This window comes from Hetaerina americana, unplaced genomic scaffold (assembly GCF_022747635.1).
Source record: "Hetaerina americana unplaced genomic scaffold, ioHetAmer1.1.p SCAF_1, whole genome shotgun sequence".
Classification (NCBI taxonomy): domain Eukaryota; kingdom Metazoa; phylum Arthropoda; class Insecta; order Odonata; family Calopterygidae; genus Hetaerina; species Hetaerina americana.
The window spans coordinates 47,351,742-47,374,078 of NW_027286069.1; the positions used below are offsets into that span (position 1 = coordinate 47,351,742).

At 41.4% G+C, this 22,337-nt stretch overlaps 1 protein-coding gene across 1 annotated transcript in view; it reads right to left on the reverse strand.

Annotated features, from left to right (window-relative positions):
- Phlpp (PH domain leucine-rich repeat protein phosphatase) overlaps positions 1-22,337 on the reverse strand; it is a 67,345-nt gene that overhangs the window by 37,471 nt on the left and 7,537 nt on the right. The window contains exons 4-6 of the mRNA XM_071596311.1: positions 20,653-20,799; positions 19,335-19,513; positions 4,605-5,449 (exon numbers count right to left, since the gene is read on the reverse strand). Of these exons, the coding sequence (XP_071452412.1) occupies positions 4,605-5,449; positions 19,335-19,513; positions 20,653-20,799 (1,171 nt within the window). The remainder of the gene's footprint in view (positions 1-4,604; positions 5,450-19,334; positions 19,514-20,652; positions 20,800-22,337) is intronic.

The following is a 22,337-nucleotide window of genomic DNA, read 5'->3' on the forward strand; positions in this document are numbered from 1 at the left end:
TAGTAGCTATGGCAACAGTTGTAAATAGCCTCCTGTATAGGAGTTTTGTTCTCACCCCAACTATCGATTATGGGTGAATATGAAAATAAAGAGATATTTCAGTGTTTACATACAGGCGGTCTCAAGCAAATTTGTGGGTGAATCAGCTATCTGCGAATTTTACATGCTTATTGACTCTGATTATGGTCGCAAGCTGGCAAACATTTCGGTGACTAATGCAAATTCCAAATTTCAGGTTCGGTTTTCGGTGCGATTTAGGAACTGGCCCCCCTACCCTGATGTGTGAATATTCACACGCCGTATAGGGCTTAGTACTGGGTGAACTCAACCGTCACCTACCAAAACCGACCTTCGGGTTGATTACTGTGTTTATAACTTGTGAGCCTTTGCAAACTAAAGCTTGAAGGGATGGTTGGTGCCATGGTAATTTGGCCGGTATAAAATATGAATGCGTGTGTATTTTAGTAATGATAAAACTAACAATCAAATACTTAAATACATTACCTTGGCATTCCACGCTGCTAACAGGAGTCATATTCCCCATTCGGATATTATATTCCTGGTAGTATTACTGAAGGAACACGACGAAGAGCACTCACAAAACGTTTCAAACCACGAGCATCGAACACTTTTCAACAAGCACCATCAACAGAACTTCCAATCCGATCCAAAGTTATGCGCACAATGTAATAAAGGATCACCACCGCACTCTCTCCATCGCGCTTTGAGCTTGCCCGTTAGAACTCCACAGAATGAACGCTCTGCGAAGAAAAAATATCCACTCTGGTTTCCCTTCACCCGCTAATGGGAACGACGGTCCGTGTCAGACGTTGAAATCCCCTGACTCGCAGCCCTCGGTCCCGATGACTGGAGGGACGTGTGGGTTCCTCCTCCACTTCCACTCTTCTCTCCTCCTCCGCGCCTCCTTCCAGAGGGTCGGGTGGACGGCGGCGGCGCCGGTGGCGGCGGGGTGACGGTCGGCCACGGGATCCCTCGGGTCTACGTAACCGCGACGGCTGAGCCTTCCTTCTCTTCCCTCCGGTTCGGCCCGAGTGTGGGGCGTGACTAGCGATGCGTCATCGGGGCGCTCGGAAGGACCCCCCTCGCTCGAAATGGGGTTGCATCTCGCGGCGGTGCGTGCGCGCGAGAGCGGGGGGCGATGTCCGAATCTTAGCCAAGGAAGAGGGAAGGGGACGAGAGAGGAAGGCGGAATATGTGCCGGCGGGGTAGGAGGAGCGAGAAAGCCGTGGGGGTGTAAGGTGGAGAGGGAGAGGTGGGCCGCCGGGAAGGAGCGGAGGGTGACCGGAGGCCTCGGCGGAGCGGCGGCTCTCCGTGGGGAAAGTGGTGGTCACTGGAGGCGTAAAGATCCTTCCGGAAGATAGCGACCTCCGCATCCACTGCCGTTTCCACCAAGTAACTTCTTATTTTTTTACCCCTCCTCCAGACCGTTCCTTCCTCAACCGCCCACCTCTCACGCCCTCCCTCTCTCGGGGTATTTTCCAACTCCTCTTCACAATCCGCTTCCGTGGGCGACGGCTCGCCGACCCGATTGCCGGAGAGACCTCGACGCCGCTTTTTGATAGCAGTGAGTCGAGGTACGAAACAACGGCCTCATATCCCCCGTTCTCCCCTCCACGACCAATGGAGAGAGAGAGGACCGGGTGCTATATCCAAACCGATGAGAGAAAGACAACGGCTGCGACGCATTTCCCTTCGCCTCGCCGACGGTGGGAGGGGGGATTGATGGTGTGGTGGAGAGGGGAGGTCCGGAGATTGATGGGGAGGAGAGAGTGGGTCGAGGGTGGAAGGAAAGCCGTTTTAATCGGTAGGGAAGTAGGGGGCGGGGGTGGTAGGGTTGGAAGGGGGGCGGGGTATGGAGGGAGGTTGGGCAGGTGCCACCACTTTGGCCACGCGCCTTCCATTTTGTTTCCTTTTTATGCCCCTTCCACTTGCGAGTGGCGGATGGAGTGAGTCAGAGAAATAACGTGAGAGGAGGGATGGCAAAAGAAAAGAAATGGTGCTCTCCCGCTGAATTATTCCGCAAAATGAGGCGTTCCGCTCTTTCGGAGAAAGAAATAATCTCGGAGGGAGACGAGGGTACCCACCTCACCTCGATGAATACCAAAGGGCAAAATATTCATATTTTTTTATTTCTTTAAATGGATCATTAGACAGATCATTTCCTCGCGTATCGAGTTTTTGATTTTTTGTCTTTGGAAAGTTTTTCCCTCGGTTGAAAACCTACTTTAACTGATTATCGAAGACCTTTGATGTGCACATTGATTCAGGTTCGAAAGAGATACGTTTTGCGGTACCGTTTACGTTTTTCAAACAAACTCATTCGTTCCCCTTGGCCGACCGCTCGGTCGCAGAGATTGCATAGCAGTCAAAGCTCGGGATGAGGCAGGACGTTTATTATTTCTCAAACGTGCGAGTTCCTGCACTAGCTTCATTACGTAAACATTGATAGCAATCGAGGAGAGAGAGAGAGTTCCTAAGCTGTCTAGAGGAGGAAAAAATCACAGCCTCTATCTTCAGTCCTTAATTAATATTTTTAATGGGATGAATCGCAGACTCCATCTGTGCCAGAGACATTTAGAATAATTAAAGGAATATTCCTAATAATTTCTGCGGCTCCCTGCGATTCTTCCGGCGCTCCTATCTTATGCATTTTAAAAATTAAATATAGCGTTGGTGTATCCTTATCACCGCACGTACGCTCACCATTTCTGGTACGCTTAACCACAAGGCTTGATAACATTATTCAAGAATGCATGCAGTTCTCAAGTTTCGTAACGGCGATTTCAATTCCTCTACTGAAATTTCATTCTATATTTAAGAATTTGCGTCTCTCGCCCAGCCAAGTCTTCGCCCTGATCTAAGTGTAATCAGTCAGTGTATCTTATCCAGTAGGGTCGTGTGCAGTGGAAAACGTTATCCGGTGGGCTGGAGTACATCGATATCCACTCAAGTAGTAGTGGTAGTCTTAGGGGAGGCGACCGACTGGTAAGGTCATTTGTGCCATTAGGAATGGACAGGGAAGGATAAAGGGTGGAGAGAAACCCGGCGTCGGTATCAGCCTACCCTTAATGAAAGACGCCGAGGGGTCCACAGTTTAACGTCCCATCCGACGGACGGCATTCTCACTCAAAGTGCTCTCCACGGAGCACCTCAAATAGGATTTTGGGATACCACTAGTAAATATCTGCCGCACCCGAGATTCGAACCCGGGTCCCGTGAGTAGGAAGCAAGTACGTTAGCCACCGGACCATCCCGATCCCCTACACTCAAAAATGTATCCACGTCGACTTTTATTTGCTAAGGTATTAATTAATTTGGAAGATATAACGGTCGTAGTTTGGCGATACCCCAAGGTCAGCGGATGAAAACTTGCGAAACGAAATTATTTTCCGATTCGTTGATTATGAAGAACTGTATATTCCTTTGGGTTTTATTTCAGATCAAATCGAGGTCGAGGACGGAAAACTTTATACAAGTATAAAAACTTCGATTTTATTCTGTTTTTTCCTCAAAAGACTGTATTAACTAGATAATCAGAAAAGGCCTTGAGGAAAAATGTCGAAGGGGATGGAACTTCCATACACGTCATGGGCAATTACGCTTAGGTTTTACGATGGACGGGGGAAATGCACGTGCGCTCAGATAAAGAGAAATAAATCCACTCTCTAGCAGACTGAGTTGCGTGATTTTCCTCTTCATTCGTACGTAAGTGTATAAGAACATGCATGGGCAATGGCCGAACATCATCATACTGCTTTCGTTTAAATCTTCCTCTCGGGGAATGCATCTCGTCCCCGAAAGAAAAGCGGTATCTCGAGGACCAATTTTCTGCTATCAAGAAGTAGGTGAAAATCACTTATCAGAGACTTGAAAGCTTAACCAATGAGAAAGGAAAGAGCTTTTATAGAATAGACAGAGATCAAAACGTATTGCTAACCTTAAATAATGAAGGCATTTATTTCTTCAGCAGTACGGAAACGACATCGTATGGGCTCGCTTGCGATATATAACTGAAAAGCTAGTATACAAAGCGATGATTGAGCCACTAAACTAAAACGCCAGTATACAAAGAGATGATTGAACCACTCGTCTGTCAATGTCATGACAAAAAATGGCGCGGAAACTAAGAAGTTTCTACATTAGATAGTAGTCGTAATAAAATATCCTTTAAAATTAGGTAGTATTGATTATCTAATAAAATGCCGAGCTAAAAGCCACTAAGACTGTTTGGAGTCATACTCGTATTCAATGGCTGTCTTCCAGGGCAACGGTAGTAATCTTATTTCCCAAAAATCCTTGTATAGGGTAAAAGTATTATGCAAGATACCCCTCATTACGCATAATTTAGATACAGTAATGGACCGGGCGGCATTCTGTGGCATGCCGTAGCACATTACACGCTTAACTTCATATAGTTCCGTATGGTTGTGAGGCCAGTAGCGCAAGGTAGACCGTAAGTTCCCTTCGTCGAAAAAGGAACATGTCCAGGCGCAGTACCTGTCACTTTCGACGCTTGCGTTTCACCATCGGTCATTGTCCCTGAAATTAAATGGATGCAAAGGGTTTTTGGAGAGATCACTCACGAGTGAAGCTTTCCGATGTCTTCCGGCAGCTCCTCCAGAAGGTTGTCGGACAGGTCGAGCCGGACGAGCGGCACTGTGGCCCCACCGACGGCGGTCCTTGCCTTCTGCTGGGCGAGGCCCTGCCTCCTGCCCCGCGGGTGGTGGTAGTATCTCCTGGGGGTGGGAGGGGGCGAAGGTGGTGGACCCCCCGCTCCCCTTAGCAGCCTCAGAAGCGCCTTAGGAACCGACGACAGGCCGTTGCCTGACAGCCGGAGGGACCTGACCCCGGACAGTAGAACCCTGAGGTCCTCCTCCTCTTCGCTCGGTTCTTCCGACCCGATGGACAGCCCGCCCACACAGACACCGTCCCCCGGCCTCACCACCAAAAGGCTCCCTCCGGAGACCTCCGGATGGGCAGGGGAGGACAGTGTGGCTCCACTCCCGTCGGCCCTGCCCCTGGAATTGGGCTTCCTACCTTCTCCTCCTTCCGGAGCCTCCTCCTCCGGTGTCACTTCTTCATCGGCGGGCGATCCTCCATCCTGTGGGACGCCGATGCATCCGAGTCTGTTCCCGCTGAGATCAATTGCCTTCGGGCCCCCCGAGCCCTTCCCGCTGCCTCCGCCCCCTCCCGCGTCTCCCCTCCCTCCGGCAGGCTGCAGTACCGGCGAGTCCGGAATGGATTGAAGTGGAGGCGCGGCGGCCCGTAGGAGTAGCCTGGCAGACGGCAGACGTCCGTCCAGGTGGCCCCGCGAGAGGTCCAAGACCTCAGGGCGGGCGTCGTCTTCGCTGCTGGAGGGAAGGGAGCGAGTCGCCTCCGGTCCGCAGTCGTCCGATTCCGGGTCCTGCTGCGGAGAGTTATCGGTGGCCTTCAGAGAGTGGATAGATGGATAAACGTCTTGGTTAGAGCAAGGAAAATGTTCAGCTTCACTCTTCTTTAGTCATTACATTTTGTCATCATTCTCACAGGATTCGGGTTTTTAAGTGGCCGACATTTCGAAAATACGTCGCAAATAGTGGAGTAGCAGGGCAAATTTTAGTTAACTGTGTTGTTTTAGAAATATATGGTGATAAATATCCCTTAATGTTTAATTAATATGAATTTATTCAATATTTTATCAGTTAATACCATTTTTAAAATTGAAAGATGGTCATAATATATTACGTTTGTCGTCATAGTCTCCAAATTTATTATTGGCCGCGGGTCGGAGGTTGATACTTCCTTAACGTTTTTCATAACTATGCCACAAAAGACTTATTGCGGATCAGATGCATTTCCCTATATTTTACTTTATCTGTCTTAAACTAACTGACCAAACAGTAAATTATTCAGCCGACCGACTTCATCGTTTTGGAGATGAAATGAAAAGATGAATGAGATGTATTTACAGATGAATGAGATGTATTTTGCACCTGTATTTCTCATGCTAAAAATATGATAAATATTGGTGCACAATAAACGTCTAAAATGTTTCAACCAACTCGTAAAATAAAGTCTCACAAGTTTGAACCCGCAGTTATTGAATGCCGTTTGAAAATGTTCAAAGCTTTTCTGTATGCTAAAGTTACTTTTAAAAAGTTAAAATCATTTTCCGATGAGTAAAAATCCGATTTTTGGCCTCGAAATGACCCAAATTTCAGCATAACTAGTGCAGTATTTTCTTTACCGCAATGGAAAGCCTCTGCAAATGCTAAAAGAAATGATTATAGAGTCGTGGACGAGTTCAATTACACAACAAAGAATTCGCACCACATTTTTTGTCAGCAGCAGATGTAATTCAGCTCCCCACCGTTACGTAAGTCATTGTGGATGTTGAACGAAGTTGTGCGGAGTCATTCATCCGCATCTTATACAAAGAAGGCTTTGTTGAAGTGGGCTGAACCTGACCTTCAATGTGTAAGGAAACATCGCCCACCTTTATCGTTTTTTTATGGAGTTGACTCATTGCATTTTTCGCATAATATCTTGACGGAAAAGCACTCTTTACTGGAGCTAGACGAAAGTTTTGGTGATAGTAATATTTATATTAAGGAGATCTCTTAGTTACCGCTTCGTACCTCGTCACCAAAAGGTTTTAATCCGAATTCTGGAGAAATGTAATATAGGCTATATTAATGTATCGTACCATTGCAATTCATAACTAATATCTAATCACCAGCATAAGATTAACGGATAGGTCCTACATAGTCGTAACATCTAATAACTAGACTTCAAAGAGTTATATTAAGATATTTTAGTAACTTAATGAGCTATTACTTCAAACCTGGAAGTCAGTTCCGTAATATAATATATTCTCTATAATGGCTTAGTGTACGAAGCTTGTTTGGGGAAATGGGGTTTGGGACGAGGGTGCATCTCTAAGACGTTGCGTTAATCAAATGCTGCTTTATGAAAGAATGGTCATGTGATGACTGATGTTGTAAGATGATGTGACCATGATATTTCACAGTCTAACTTGCCTGAGTGAAGTCTTTGCAAGATATCGATAATGATATGGACCGTTGAAGTACCGCATGGAACCAGACTCATTACCAGAAAAATAATTTTTAACTGACTATTTCATAAACTACCTTCACCTACCAAACCGACCTTTGTGATAGTTGATTACTGAGTTTATGTTTTTTTATAGTCCTAAAACACTAAAATTTTAAGCTATTAATGCTAAACCATATTCAGCCCGAAAAACTTTGAAATCAATGGCATCTTAATGTTGAGAAAATTTGCTCCTCTATCCATGAAAACTTCACCTTTACTCGCTTCGCAGAACATTATGTTAGGGGATATCAAAGAACGTGTTAAAATAAAGGTTTATTTGCTTCCCACAGATCGTATCTTTTGACAGAACTACTGTAACTACGAAAACTCTGAAAAAAGCTATATGTAATCGTCAACTGTGCGAAAAAAATGATCGGAGGTATGCACATGAATTCATCCAAATACGAAATTCATCTTCGTGCTAAGGATTTATTCCGATCAGTTCCGCACCGTCGGCTCCAGGCGTACAAAAAAATTGACGCGGCTCACTTAGACCTATCAGAGAAAAAATGCGTCACCGTTTTTGTTAACCTTAAAAATTCGCGAAGATAAATCAGTGGATACAAGAAAAATTCCGTCTCACTTGACGGGCAATCGACTCGAGAGTATGTCATTACATTCACGTAAAGGATAGAGAAATAATCGCACCACCACCCGGACCAATGCTGGCGCTGGACGAGATGTAATGTGTGCCGTGTGGGACAGAGAGGAGAGGAGTCGTTCACCCCGTCCATTCCGAGGGTAAACACGGATCGCGTACCCTTGTTAGCATCCGGTCCGCACGGCCGCGGAGATACTCATCTGGCGGATCGGCGCTCGGCCGTGAGCTCAACGCCGTCCTACCCCTCCTTCCCCTCATCGCCCCTCCCACGCACGACAGCCGCCACCACTGCCCCCGCTCCGAACTGTGTCAGAAGACAAAACGAACGCTCGCCGGCGGATAACAGCGATCCGCCGCGCTGCATTGGCTAAGTGGAACATCCGTACGGAACGGACAGCCGCGATGATGATGATGTTGATGACAAAGGGGACGATCGCCTCAACCCCTTTCTTAACTGCGGGAATCAAACCTTGTTTTTTCGCGCACAATTTTTTTGTTCTCGTTCCCGCGTATCGGCTTCCCATCGCCTCTTCCACGTGATTTTCGGCGATGAGATGGTGTGGTGAGATGGGCGAGCGAAGAGGGGGGTGTCTGAGGCGGCGTCGGTTTCTTATTGGTCGAAGGCGTGCGGGAACTTTTCGTTTGCAACTGGGTCATTTTTCCTCCGTGCATACACTTGATCAATGTTGATGAAACGGAACCATTAGCAATCGAATCTTAAGCGAATCAGTAAAGTTCGAGCGTTCTTAAGGTAAAAAAACCTCTTTCACGAAGTTAATGAATGTCGCTTTGTTTCAAACTACAAATCAATCTCGCTGACGGTGGTCATCGGAATCTGAAACACGCACGTGAAGCACACAAAAATATTTGCATGCACACATGTGAGTAAATGATTCACTGCTATTTTAGCTTGTGACGACCCCAGCCGCCTTCATCAATCTCAGAACTTGCAATGATGAAGGCGGCTCGAACTATTGTGAATTATTAAAAAAACCGTGATATTCCTTTTATCATGCTTATATCTTTTTGTGCGTGCCATGCCGTCTATTTTTCTTATTGATATATATATATATATATATATATATATATATATATATATATATATATATATATGTTTTCGTAGACGTAACACGGAAGTACCAAATAGTACAATACACAGTAACACACAATATAGAAACACAAAAAAAGAAGAACACTCACACGTTATTTCTTGATATTTCGACGGAAACAATCCGTCTTCATCTGAAGATATAGAAATATATATATATATATATATATATATATATATATATATATATATATATATATATATATATATATATATATATTTAAGGTTCTCCTTCATAATTGTAGGTCGTCTACTGCGATTCATACTCGTACTCGATCAAGGTTTGTCCTTATACCAACTGAATTATGCGATTTCCCTTAGGCCATGTCTTTACCTTTCCGATGGAAACATTTAAATCACTATGACTTCCCCCCAAGAATCATCATGTTTGTTGAGCCACTTGTTGTGAGTTTATTCTAAGCACTAATTAGGAACAACATGAGTTAATCTAAGGCGAATGGTTTTTACACTCTGAAATTATTACATTGAAATGCACATTAGCGGATGACTCCGTTAAAAGTTACTGTTACGGCATCTCCCGCAGTTTCTTTGGAAAAAATCATTCATTGTTTTAACTACAGGTTCACTATTTTATAAAGCAATGAATTTAGTAGTTTATCACTGTGCGTCCATAGTTAAGATAGATGTTTGAGGTCTGATTAGTTTTTCCATAACTAGCTTCAAATTTTCTCCCAGACTACGGTAAGAGTAGATCTAAAGGAATTTACAATTCCCAAATTACTTGGTTGAGTGAATCATTATAATTCCGACGCTCATCTATATGACTGTGGAAGACGATGATCATGGAAAGCTTTGACCATAATGCATTTGGTTATTATGTCAGGAATTCTTTCATAATACATTCATATATATACACACATATATATATATATATATATGAATATATACATATATAAATGAATGTATATATATGTATAAATAAATATAATATAAATAAATATAATATAAATAAATAAATATAATATAAATAAATATAATATAAATAAATAAATATAATATAAATAAATAAATATAATATAAATGAATATATATATATAAATAAATATATATATATATAAACGAATGTATATATATGTATAAATAAATAAATATAATATAAATGAATATATATATATATATATGAATATATAAAAAATATCTTCGAAATGGAACGCTCTTCGGCGACGAACAAATATTTTTTAAAACACAGATGTAGATTTTTAGAATATAGAGACACAAAGAAAGGACACTCACAATTTGTTATTTGACGTTTCGACAGCTCGGCTGTCGTCTTCAGAATCTACATCTGTGTTTTTATATATTTATATGAATATATATATATATATATATATATATATATATATATATATATATTTATTTATTTATTTATTTATTCATTTATAGTCATAATGGGTGTGAGATACAAATTTTTGAAAATTGTTACCAGAATAGGTTGAAAAAATAGTGTTATCGTTTTAGGGTTAAATTCAAAGGAACGCCACAAAACATCTTGTTAATATTAACTCTAAACGAACGAGTAGAATATTAAATCAGTGGTTGCCTTCCTTATGGGAACGCAAGCGCGATGTTTCGTGAGAATGCATAGTAATAGATGTTATTGTGAGGCGTGTGGTTACTGAGGTCACATTTACAATTGAGAATAACCCAGAGTAACCAGGGCACGTGGTGAATTGTGGAAGAAAAAGTTACTGTGAAGTGAATTGCGGAATAAAGAGGTATGGGAATGGGAGGGAACTTTAGCCTACCTATTTGTGGGTAGAGTGACTAAAGAGTGACTTGAAAGCGGCATTAGTCGCGTTTTAATGAGTGCCCCCAATTTATTTCTAACACTAAAATCGCTTCCCACTGTTATTAACTTCCTACTTTCTGCATGCCCTAGCTTTATATACGTTTTTTCAGTGTTTTATGGCTAAAATTAGTTAAATTTCCTCGATAAAAATGGTACTTCGATTATTTTTATTAGTTATATTCTACTTTTTTAAAAGGTTTTAGACGGACAAATATAATAAATTGGTACACCGATACATTTATTTACCACTCCTAACACAATACAACCTGGCATCCAACACTAAAATAAACCCTTCTTCAATGTCGCATACTTCCTTTCCCCTTAATTCCGTCCAAAATACCTATCCTTATCCTACTCCTTCAAAATCAGTCTTCAACATCCCACCATCCAGCAACATGCTCTGCATCCATTTTTCCTCACTCCTTTGAACTTTTCCCAGCAGTCCCATTTCATTTCCTACCAAACTTACCACTTTCTCGTTTGTTTTCCTTTCTGCTCATTAAACCTTTTCCATCCTTCTCCACATCAACATTTCAGAAACTCTAAACTACGCTTATTATCTTGCTTCAATGACCCTGGTTCAGCGTCGCACGGAACGAAACTCCATATCAACAGTTTTACTAAGCTTTCTCTAACATCCACACACTACGTCCATATCATCAACTCCTTTTTCCTTGTAAAAGCTGCATACCCTAACGTAATTCTTCTTTCAATGCCCTTACCACTTATACCAATTCGATCCAAAATACTTCTGAGATACGCAAAATGTTCCACCTGCTCTAGTTTCTAAACTCGTATTTTAACATTTCAATTAACCTTTCTCTTGCTCGAAATTCGCATAACGTTTGTTTTGCTTACATTTATAGATATACCATCTTGTAACTTGGACATTCTGATCCGCTCAGCAATGCTTGTAACCACTTGGCTAACTGACTAAACAAAGCCCAATCATCCGCCCCCAAACTGATTTTATGAATTGCCCTATGAATTTTATTCCTATCTCCTTGTTCTTCTCATGCTTCTTTTACCATTTCCTCCACATGTACGTTTAAAATCATGGGTGATAACGGCCACCCCTATTTTACCCCTCTTCCTAACTGCCCATCTCGTCTCTCTATCAGCCACTTACACCTGAGCAGTTTGAGACAGGAACAGACCGCGGATAAGTCCCATATCCCTTCTAATCCATTCTTCTATAAAACGTAAATTAATTTTCCTCAATGCATCTATTAAGCGTCTCCTTGAAATAAAGGAAACAAAAACAACATCCAGGTCGTACTACATATTCTCTCTATTAGTTACCTCATTACTGCAATATCATGACGCACTCTTCCCCCTTTCTGAACCCAAACTGATCATCCCCTGAGTTATGATTTGCCCTCCTTTTCATAATATTATTGAAATTTCAAAGTATCGTTCTAGTTACGTATGAAACCAAACTTACAGTTCGATATTCCTCACGGTTGCTTTTCCATTTCTTTGGATGGAACTAACACTGATCTGACAAAATATTCCAGCTGAATTCTTCCCTCACAAATGAATTAGCCCATAACAACTAAACCTCCTACGTTTTACTGAACTCTTAAGTAGCTCCGCACGAATGTTATCTACTCCAATGGACTCATCTGAGTCCACATCCCTCAATGGCCTTTCGATGTCGAATTTACGTATGCTTTAACCTCAGGTATCCCTATCTACGCCATATTGTCTTCCTATGACATGAAAAATTGCTGGCCTATTGTCTTTACCTAAGAGAATATCTATGTGTTCTTTCTATCTGTCTTGAATCTCTCCTGGTTCAACAATTAATTTTCCTGAATTACCTTTGATCGTTTGCACTGATTTTTCCTTCTTATTTCCTGACAATGCCTTCACCTTTCTGTAACGCGCACCAATTTCACTCTTCCTTTGTAAACTTTCCATATCCTCGCACTGCGTCTTCCACCACACTTATTTCGCCTTAATAATTACCCACCCCAGTTTTTTATTCGACTCTTTGTACTTTCTTCCAACTAAGTTCGTGTTTAAATTCTTCCATTTCCTTCTTTCGTCTAGATTCTTAATTATCTCATCTGTAATCCATGGGTTCCTTGTTCTTTTCTTATTCCCTGTTCCTATATTTACGTTTGCAGTTTTCGAAATATTTGTTAAATATGTTCTATTACTTGTTCTGATTTTCCGTTTGCCTACTCTCATTCGTAATTTTCTTTACAGTCTTTGGGTACTCCTTTCGTTTCGTCCCGGTTAATGCTTCTCCTTTTTATTTCCTCAACCATTTCTCTTCCTTGTTTTATCTCTTTGCATCGGACTTTGCCCTTCATTAGTACTAAATATTGATTGAGTCCTTAATCACTCCAGGTTGAATTTATAACGCTGTTCCTAAATCTCTGCCTAACCATAATGTAATCTGACTGATATCTTACTGATATCCCGGATCTTTTCCACGTATACCTGTATACTGCGGTCATTCCTCGTTACTATACTACAGGAACGAGTATTACCTTACTACCATTTCTTATTTCCCCGACTGTCTTATTCTTATCCACAATCACAATGAATTGTTTCCTCCCAGAGACACCCGCTATTATGTCCCCTAACGTATACCCTCAACTTATTTCTCCCTATGTTTGCTAGGTGGCATGCAGACTGATCAATTAGCAAGTTCGTTTGTTGAACTTTTACTAGGGCTAATACTATTATAACACTCTGCTACTAAATGTTTGTACTGCACTTCTTGCAAATTTTTGTTTCAATCCTATTGCCACCTATCTCTGACTCTCTTCCCCTCCACTGTGTATTATTTTATAACTCTCGCTCCTGTTTTTCCTACTATTCTTCCAAATTACTTCGCACAGCCCTAATATATCTATATTTTCTCCCAATATCTCACGCTTTATATTTTCTGTTTTCCCTGTCCTCAAAATGGCCTTAACATTCCTAGTCCCAAACTGGTTCCGTCCCCTTCTGTGTCTTTCATGCTGATGCTGTTGGTTGTGTTTTGCAAGGATTTCGCAAGATGCGACTATCGCAGAATGCTTGCCTTTCCTATTGCTCGGCACGTAGTTGTTCCATTGTCGCCAGGGTTAATTTTTATTACCTAGTCCATCCTAATATCTTGGAATAATAAATTAAGATGGTTTCCCATTTCCATCCTCAATATTGTTTGTCATGTGACACCATCATACAAATTGCCGCCCCACTGGGGGCACCTTTACTGTCTCACTGAGGAACACACGCTGCGCGGATTACCTTACGTCTGGCTCCTACCCTTCGAACTATCTTATATGGATGACCCTGCCAGGAGCACTTATCTCTTCTACTGCCAGCACAACTCTGGAGGTCATCAGAACGCACAAGCCCTTCTACCACTTCAAGGTTGTAGGGAAGGTTTATCAGAAATTAATTCTTTTCACATAGGTGGAATGAACTTATCTGAAAGTCAGTAGAGATAAACAAGAATTTTATAATAACATTATCAGTAAAATAATTGTATTTATTAGACATAACTGAGCTATGACATCAAATGTGGTTCGCGCTCACTCAACCCAAAAGCCTGCTTATTACGAGTATTCAAATCGAGTCCTTAAGTTTCAGTCTTCTCGAGGTGAAAACTTGTCACTAGCAAAGGCATGTTTTTCTTCAGTGTTCTAAGTATTATTAGCACAAAGAAAAATATTTTCCGTCCATGGATTTAGCGTATTTAGCCACCACTTATCAAAATTGGGAAGTGCTGAGCGTATTTTGTCTCACTAGGAAATACAGTACTCGAAGATATGAATTAAAAGACATTTTATAGACACGATCAAAGGAATTTAAAACAGTGAGTAAAAACAAAAATATTTTCCGGGATACATGGTTATGAGATAAACCAATTGCAATTAATATTCTGGTGTTTACATAATGGCCAGTTTACACAGGATGCGTACTATGAAGTTCCTGCTTATTACTAAGGTGTGGTACGGCTAGAGAAGACAAAATAGGGATGCGAGTCCTAGAGCTTAGCAGCCCATCCAATTTGACACTCTAATTGATTTCGAATATATCATTGCAGTAATATATCTGGATCAGGCTTATAGTATGAAGGAGTGTCCACTACTATGTTCAAAGAACCTGAGATTTAAAAAAAGGAAGTAGTTCGTTAAAACGTTCTGATAGAGCATGGCTCTCTATCAGTTAGAGATATGGAACATAGGGAAAGTGAACCAGCACACAATAGAAGTCTTTGAAACAGGAGGAGTATGCCAAAGGTTAAATGGGAATACAGAGGGAGGAACGAGGAGGTATGTAGAAGAGCAGGAGAGGAAAGAGGTGCACTCTACTTTAACTTGTTGACCTAACCTTCGAACTGATTATTGTGGTTTGGTTATCAGGGGTTGAGGGAAAATACAGCGGTTAGAGAATAATGGAGAGCTGCAGTAAACCGAACTTAGAATTGAAATAATGATGATGATTCTCAAATATTCATTCGAAGGTTTCACATTCTACATATCCTTAGCAGATGAAACGATTTGGAATAAAATACCTTTTTTGGAATGGATTCCCATATGTTAAGAGCAATCTTATTTATGATTGTGTGGTGTCTAAGAATATTTCAACGCTTCCACTCTCATTTTAAATTTATGTTGAAAAAGAGCGGCTTTAGAAAGATGGGTGATGCGTCCTCTTGTGCTCGGACAGATTTTGCCCTCCCGAGCGGAGGGAGCATAGTTGGAGCGAGACGTCACTCCACAGCGTGAAACATAAGATACTTCCCCACCTCTTTCTGGTCTCCTCAGGCCCTTCTCACCTCCAGTGAATCCTCCTCCCAGCTCAATCCCTCGTCGTCACTCCCCGGCGTAGGAGACGGAGAGGAGGCGGTGGAAGGGGGCGAGGGTGGCAGGGAAAAGGTCACCTGACATCTCCGGCGTCCGCTCTTGGCGGGACACCCGACGCGGGGGGTGGCGTCCCCGCTGAATCCGCCGTCGATGACACTCACAGAGCCGCCGCTCCCGCGGAAATCTTCCGGGCTCTCGAAGGAAGACGGGAGGGAAGGGGGGGAGGGGACTATCCTGGCGTCGCTCTCTCGTCGATCGCAACGGCGCACTCCCCTCTCGTCGGATTCCGCCGCGCGGCCGCTGCCCCCTCCCCTGCTTTCGTCGCCCCCCGCCGCTCTCAAACGCATTTCACGCCCTCTATCGAATTTTAGGATCCGTTGAGTCTCCCGCTCGCCCCCTCCCCATTCTCTTCCCCTTCAACTCCTCCCTCCCCGCGTGATTGCCTCGCCCTTTCCCCCCTTACCAAGTCTCCCGGGGAGGCACACCGAAATTAGTTTGTTACCGGAAGGGCAGAGGGGAGTCCACAGGAAGTGGAAAGAGATGGGGGAGGGTGTCTATTCGGTGAAGTGGCAAGTGGCGTTCTGCCGAATGAGAGCTGAGGGGAATAAAAAAAGAGTAACCGCCTCCGCTTCGAACCGGTCGTGTTTACTTTATTGGCCTAGAGTACGAGTCAAGGAGATTGTGCCCGGTTTTTTTTCATTATCACGGGGTCAAGTCTTCCGGAAGCGACTACCGAATACGAGGACATAAAATGTTGAATGCAATTTCCATCATTATCATTATTCTTGGTATTATAAGGTTTAAGGAAGTTTTAGGATGACGCAATATATATCGGTACAATTTATTATTTCTATCATTAGGATCTTAGTATCCCTATAGCCATGGCTATTTGAACAATGTGCTTATCGAAGTTTATTCTCGAATGTTTAACTCAATTTACAATCGCGGGATCTTAAGATAATGTCACAAAGAGAATTAACTGTCTCTTGTTGAAAAAATTTAGGCTATCAACAAAATTCTCGTTTCACCATGGTATATATTATATGCCATGCATTATATGCATTAATATTTGAACCTTGATCGAGGGGTGGATAAATTATTGTTTTAGTCTTGGCCATGGATAGATTGAATGACATATTTTATTACCAGGGTCATGTTAAGCCTCCTTTTTTTAAAGTATAGCGATTCTTGGGTACTTTGAAAATTGAGTCAATTTAACGATATTTCATTCGCAACTCTTATTTTTGTTTGAATTTTATGGAAGAAGAATCAATCAAAACTCACTTCTAAATTCGATTACATGAGCACATTTTAATCACGAAAACGAACGATGTAAACCATAAAAAAATAATTGATAAAGCCTTTGCGTATCACAGAGATCCGAAACGTTCTTCATTTTTTATGCGTAATCTGTTATCTGGAAAGATACACTAAAAATGTTCCCCAAGGCATTTAAAATAGCCACTAATTTTCTCAACGTTATAAATACCTCGACACACTGGATTCAGAGCACAAAATCGAGGATACAAGGTTCTGAAAAACCTGGCCTCCTGCTGTAAGCGGCGGAGGTCACGTCCAAGGTGCGGTAACAAAAACACCGGTTATTCGTAAGATCGATTCGCACACTTCCACAGGGAGTGGGAAAACATGTCTGCAATGGCATCAAAATACTATGGTCACTCAGTGTATTCCCTTCCTGACACAAGATCTTAGCACTTATCCTTCTATTCTGCAGAGCTTCTTCCCAAGAGCACCTATTCCGACGGGCACAAGGACCTTTAGCGAGACTCCGCTCGACACTGACAATGGCCGTGTCATATCTCACTGCTCAAGTCGCGGGGTCGACGACAAGTCTTCCTGCTCCTTCCTTAACCTCTCTCATCCCACTCTGCCCCCGCCCTCCTATCCCCTCCCTGCAGTTTGCTCCGGTTGCGAACACGCTCGGTTAATCTCCTCCTCATCCTCCGCGCCCGAAAAAAAATTGAGAGATCCCTCTACTCAGTGATGCGAAAACAAGATCACACTCGTGTGCCAAAATTGATCTTCTTTATCGGAAATTCTTGCTTGGGATGATTGCAATCTTTTTATTTCTGATTCTTTTTCGCGATTATTTTGTTTTGAACAATGTTTTCCATGCCCAATTAAAAATATATATTAGAGATAAATGGAAATAATGTTGAACTCATACCAAAATCGACCTTCGACTCAAATTATGTCACCACTACTGGTGCTGAACTATTTTAGCATTGCACCTTAAACGTGCATAAAACTTAAGCTGCCAAGCCACATCGACGTGTGCTAAGGTATCCAAACCTGTGGCAAGTGTGTCTGAAGTAGCAAGAAAATTACTGCAAACGAATTAAACCACACCATCACAGTTTTGTGATACGAATCAGTTAAAAACAGTTCATAGAGGCCTTCATTCAAATGTATTCACTTTATACTACTAATATTTATAAATATTCTTTCTCTTTATGAGAATCAAATATGGTCTTTTTGTCTAAAATAACTTTCAATTTTGATCACATGCATGTAAGCTTACAAAGTCACTGGTTTTATTATGAACATATTTTACTCTTTGATGACACTAAAATATTGTTCTACGTAGCCACACCCAATAATTAGTCATGTAAATTTAAGGGAACCAGGTAAACACAGTAAAATCGCGTATACACTCCATATTTTCTCTTCTCAACGGTCTCGTGGGCAAGAAGGTAGAGCCAAACCACAGCGCCGTGCAGAGATAATAGATGTTTATCCCAGAGTAACGAAGCCAGATGGCGTGCCCAAAGGATAAACACTAAACGATTGCGACCTTCTTCCGTGAGCCTCTTCCTATCTTTAATATCACCGCTGGAGACTTCAACGTTGGTGAAGAAAGATGCTGTACTGAAAAACTTTCTGAATGACATTTGAGACTTATTTCGTCGCTTAAATTCACTAAAATAACCACGAATCCATTCAAAATTGCTCAGCGAGACTAATTCATTCTTTTCCGAAAAGGCAGCGGTGCGAGAACCTTTTTGAGTAACCTCTTCTTATCCGGTTAGAGACGGGCAGGCACTGTTGGTGGAGGGAGCGCGGGTCGAGGGGGAAGTCGGGCGGCTTGAAAGGTTAGCTGTGGTGCATGATCTTGAAGTCAGTTTTCGGAGGAAGTGGGCTACTTCAACTATTACGAGAATTGGTTGGCCGTGCTGTTGTCAACTCTATAAAATGATTCATAATGTGATGATTTTATGTACTCTTAGTTGAAAGCTATTATTAGGCTCGGGATTTGAATAAGCATGCTTGTTTAAAAAAAGTCGTTGCATATCTACTACCTGAACCAGGTTATTAGCACGGAAGGCATTTGTTGGTTAACCTGATTGCCACGGGTTCGAATGACACATTGGTATGAGCATTATCATATTATGAAATTTTCTCAATCAAATTTCGGAACTAAATGGAATATTTTAACGGACCGGCTTAAAAATCTCTTCTTATTACCATATATTTTTTATCCATCTGATTGGTACACGTTTTTCCTCATGAGAAATAATATTTCAAAGACAGGTAATATCTATAATGTGCTGTGCAAATTTTATATATAGCAACAAACGGAACTTAAAAATTAATGCAATAAGTTGTAAATAACCACTTGAATGTGACAGGTAATCATGATTTCACCGATAAATTTTTCGCCTTCATATTTTGTCTCGTGAAATACTGTCAGAAAAGTCTCACCAATTTCGTTTCCAATACCTAACATATGCTGGATCCGTGGAATGACTGCTTCAATTTCCGTGTTGTTTACATGAAAATTATTCCTGGTTCCTAAAGGAAACATTTTTCTGCTCTATTAACGTAAGTCAATATAGGTCACAGGAAAAAATATTATGCACTCACCCCTGCAAGCCACTTCCACCAAACTCTTCTGTCACGCGGTTCATCGAATCCCAAAAATACTGGTCTCTGAGGGGAAGAAGGGGTTGGCGCCACCCTCAACATTATGCGGCCCCCTTTGGAAACTCCTCCTACCACGTGACCGCCGCTGAGATCCAATGTTTCTCCTTCTACGCCGCTGCCTTTAAAGATAAAAAACTTTCATGATCGTCCCGTTCACCTTTAACTATGAGGTCGTTTGACAGAATTTTCAGCTATTGAGCCGTATCTATTATTACTTGATATCCTGACACACATCGATGGGGTTTGAAGCCATGATTTCGCGTACAGATCAGCGTATTAATTTGCTTATAAATTCTAATATGATAAATAAAAAATGTTTAATTGTTATTTAGGGTTTCAACTGCGTCACGACAATGTGTTTCGACATGTTGTTTGCTTCATTAAATGAAGAACACAACGTATCTTTCCACCGTTCTTTATTTACGTACAACTAGTTTCAACGCTTAAGCGTCATCATCAGGTACAACGCTTAAGCGTTGAAACTAGTTGTATGTAAATAAAGAACAGTGGAAAGATACATTGTGTTCTTCATTTAATGGACATGAACTTCCACAAAGTTGAGCCGGGAACAATTGTATATGTTGTTTACTTTATTGCCTGAGGACGTTTGCGTTTTAAAGCAGCAATGATCTGGTTTTTTGGGCCCTCAGACATCTATTCTCAGTGCGCATTCGGCAACAGTTACACATGTTTCAGTGAAAATTCCTCTTCGCACTTATGAATAATATTTTATAGTATTTTTCAGTTTTCATGTTTTGAATTTCATTTGCCATTTTGCATAACTCGTTTGAAACTTGAGAGGACATGAAGTATTCGTCACCGATTAATATCATCACAAAATCCACATAAAGAAGTAAAAATAATATTGTGTACACCTTCAATCTCAAAAATGAATTAAGAAGCATTTGGCTGGCCATATCTATACCATTGCACTAGAGAAGAGCGTCTTCATGAATGCGCATATACGTACGATAATTTCTAATAGAAACATCGTCACTAAAAATACTTAATCTATTAAGCTTGGTCAGCCTAAACGTTAATAAATAACCAAAAAAATTAATGATACAGTTTTATGCACAGGCTGCATGAGTATTGAATATCTGAAATTTAATTTGATAACATTTTAATTTTAATTGATCATCCGCTATTTCTATGATGAGGATTTTGAGTTGTAGTCATAAATTTACCTCTGGAAAGAATGCCCGAAAGAGTTTATCATTTATAGAGCAAATACTTAAAAGTACGTCACTTTACTAACCTGCATCCTGCGGAGGAAATATGAACAGGGTAGTCCCTAATATAGCGACCGGTCGTGGCTTCCACTGCGGGAAGGCGTGGCCCTTGAGGACTAACACAGTTCCACATCGGGTAATACCTTCCAGGGTAGGTATCGGAACCGACGGACCTGCAAAACGAAAGAATAGTGAGAGAAAACTGGCAGAAAAAATATGTTTTTACTCGGGAATCGTCCCTGACCCCGAGTTTATGAACTATACATAAAGCTGGAACAAATGATTTGCTATTACGTAATAGGCAATACAAGCTCTGTGTTTATACGCAGGAACAGAGTAATTTAATCGAAATAGTAATTTAATCGAAATTGTAATAACATCAGAGCATATATAATTGCGCGGTCAAAAAACCCTGGATTATCTTGACTTGATATAATTCCAAATTATTTCCTAGCTTTTTGACGCCCTTGAGATCTCTCCTTAGAATGTGAGCTGATACGTGTGAGGACAAATTTTTTGGACGTATTTTAGGCATTGAATGAAATTTCAGTGATGCGTACCCTAAAAGCTGTATAGCAGTTGCACGTGAGCACTATAGGACGATACATATTATTTCACATGCAGCAAAGGTAGTTTTAAGGCTCCAAAACAGTGCAAAAAACTATACTATAGTGAATAACAGTTTGACTGCAGAATGGGGAGAAGAACGCATGACACCATTGCATTTATGGAAACATTATTAGAAAGGGACATCGAATATAATCAGGATGTATTTGTATATTTCGTGGTTTTGAAATGGTGTTCTATCGACAAAGTTGGAATTTCGCAATATAGGACCTGGAGTGATTTATTCGAAACTTGTACATGAATCAGACACCATAGTGAAGGATAGAAGAGAGAATATCGGGATAGGCAGTGATAGGTCGGAGTGACAGACAGGGTTGCTCGTTGTAGACGGTGCTTTTAACGTACATGCTAAAGAAACGTGAAGGGTGGCATGGGAAAGGCTGGAGCTATAAGTGAAAGTCGACTATGAGATGATTAAGCCAGCTTTCCTGATGCTCAAGCATTAGTTAGTAAGACTAACAAGGGATTGGAGTTAGTATTGAGTGTTTTACAGGATCAATACGATAGGAATTGGATGAAGGTTAATCAAATTAAAATCTAAATAATGGCATTGCCGGGGAGGATAAACACTAAGTTAACCACAACATTGGGAGGAAATAAACTAGAGCAGGTGACGCAGTTTGTGTGTTTGGGCAGTATTTTAGAAGAAAATTAAATCAAAAATGGAAATTTTAGGAGGAGAATCACCTAGGTAAAGGAAGCATTTAGAAGAAAAGGAGAATTGGTGGTAGGTACACTTAGTAAAGGATGTGAAGTATAGAATAGTGAAGACTGTAATAATGAGTATGGGTGTGAAACCAGGTTTTATACGATAAGAGGATAACCACGTGTAGGAGGCTTTTGAGATATGGTTGTGGCTATTTAATTGTGATGGATAAAATAAGTTTGACAGAGAGGATTATACATTTTCAAGTTTTAAATAGGGTGGGAGAAGAGAGGAAGTTTGCTTGGGGAAATCCGTTGAAGGCGAAAAGTGAGTGGAGGAAATATTTAAAGGTACGTAATAGGATGTTAAAGGCCGTGATGAATGGGACAGCGTTGGGAAAGAGGGGTAGAGGAAAGGAGAGGGTAGGCTTTTCAGGAA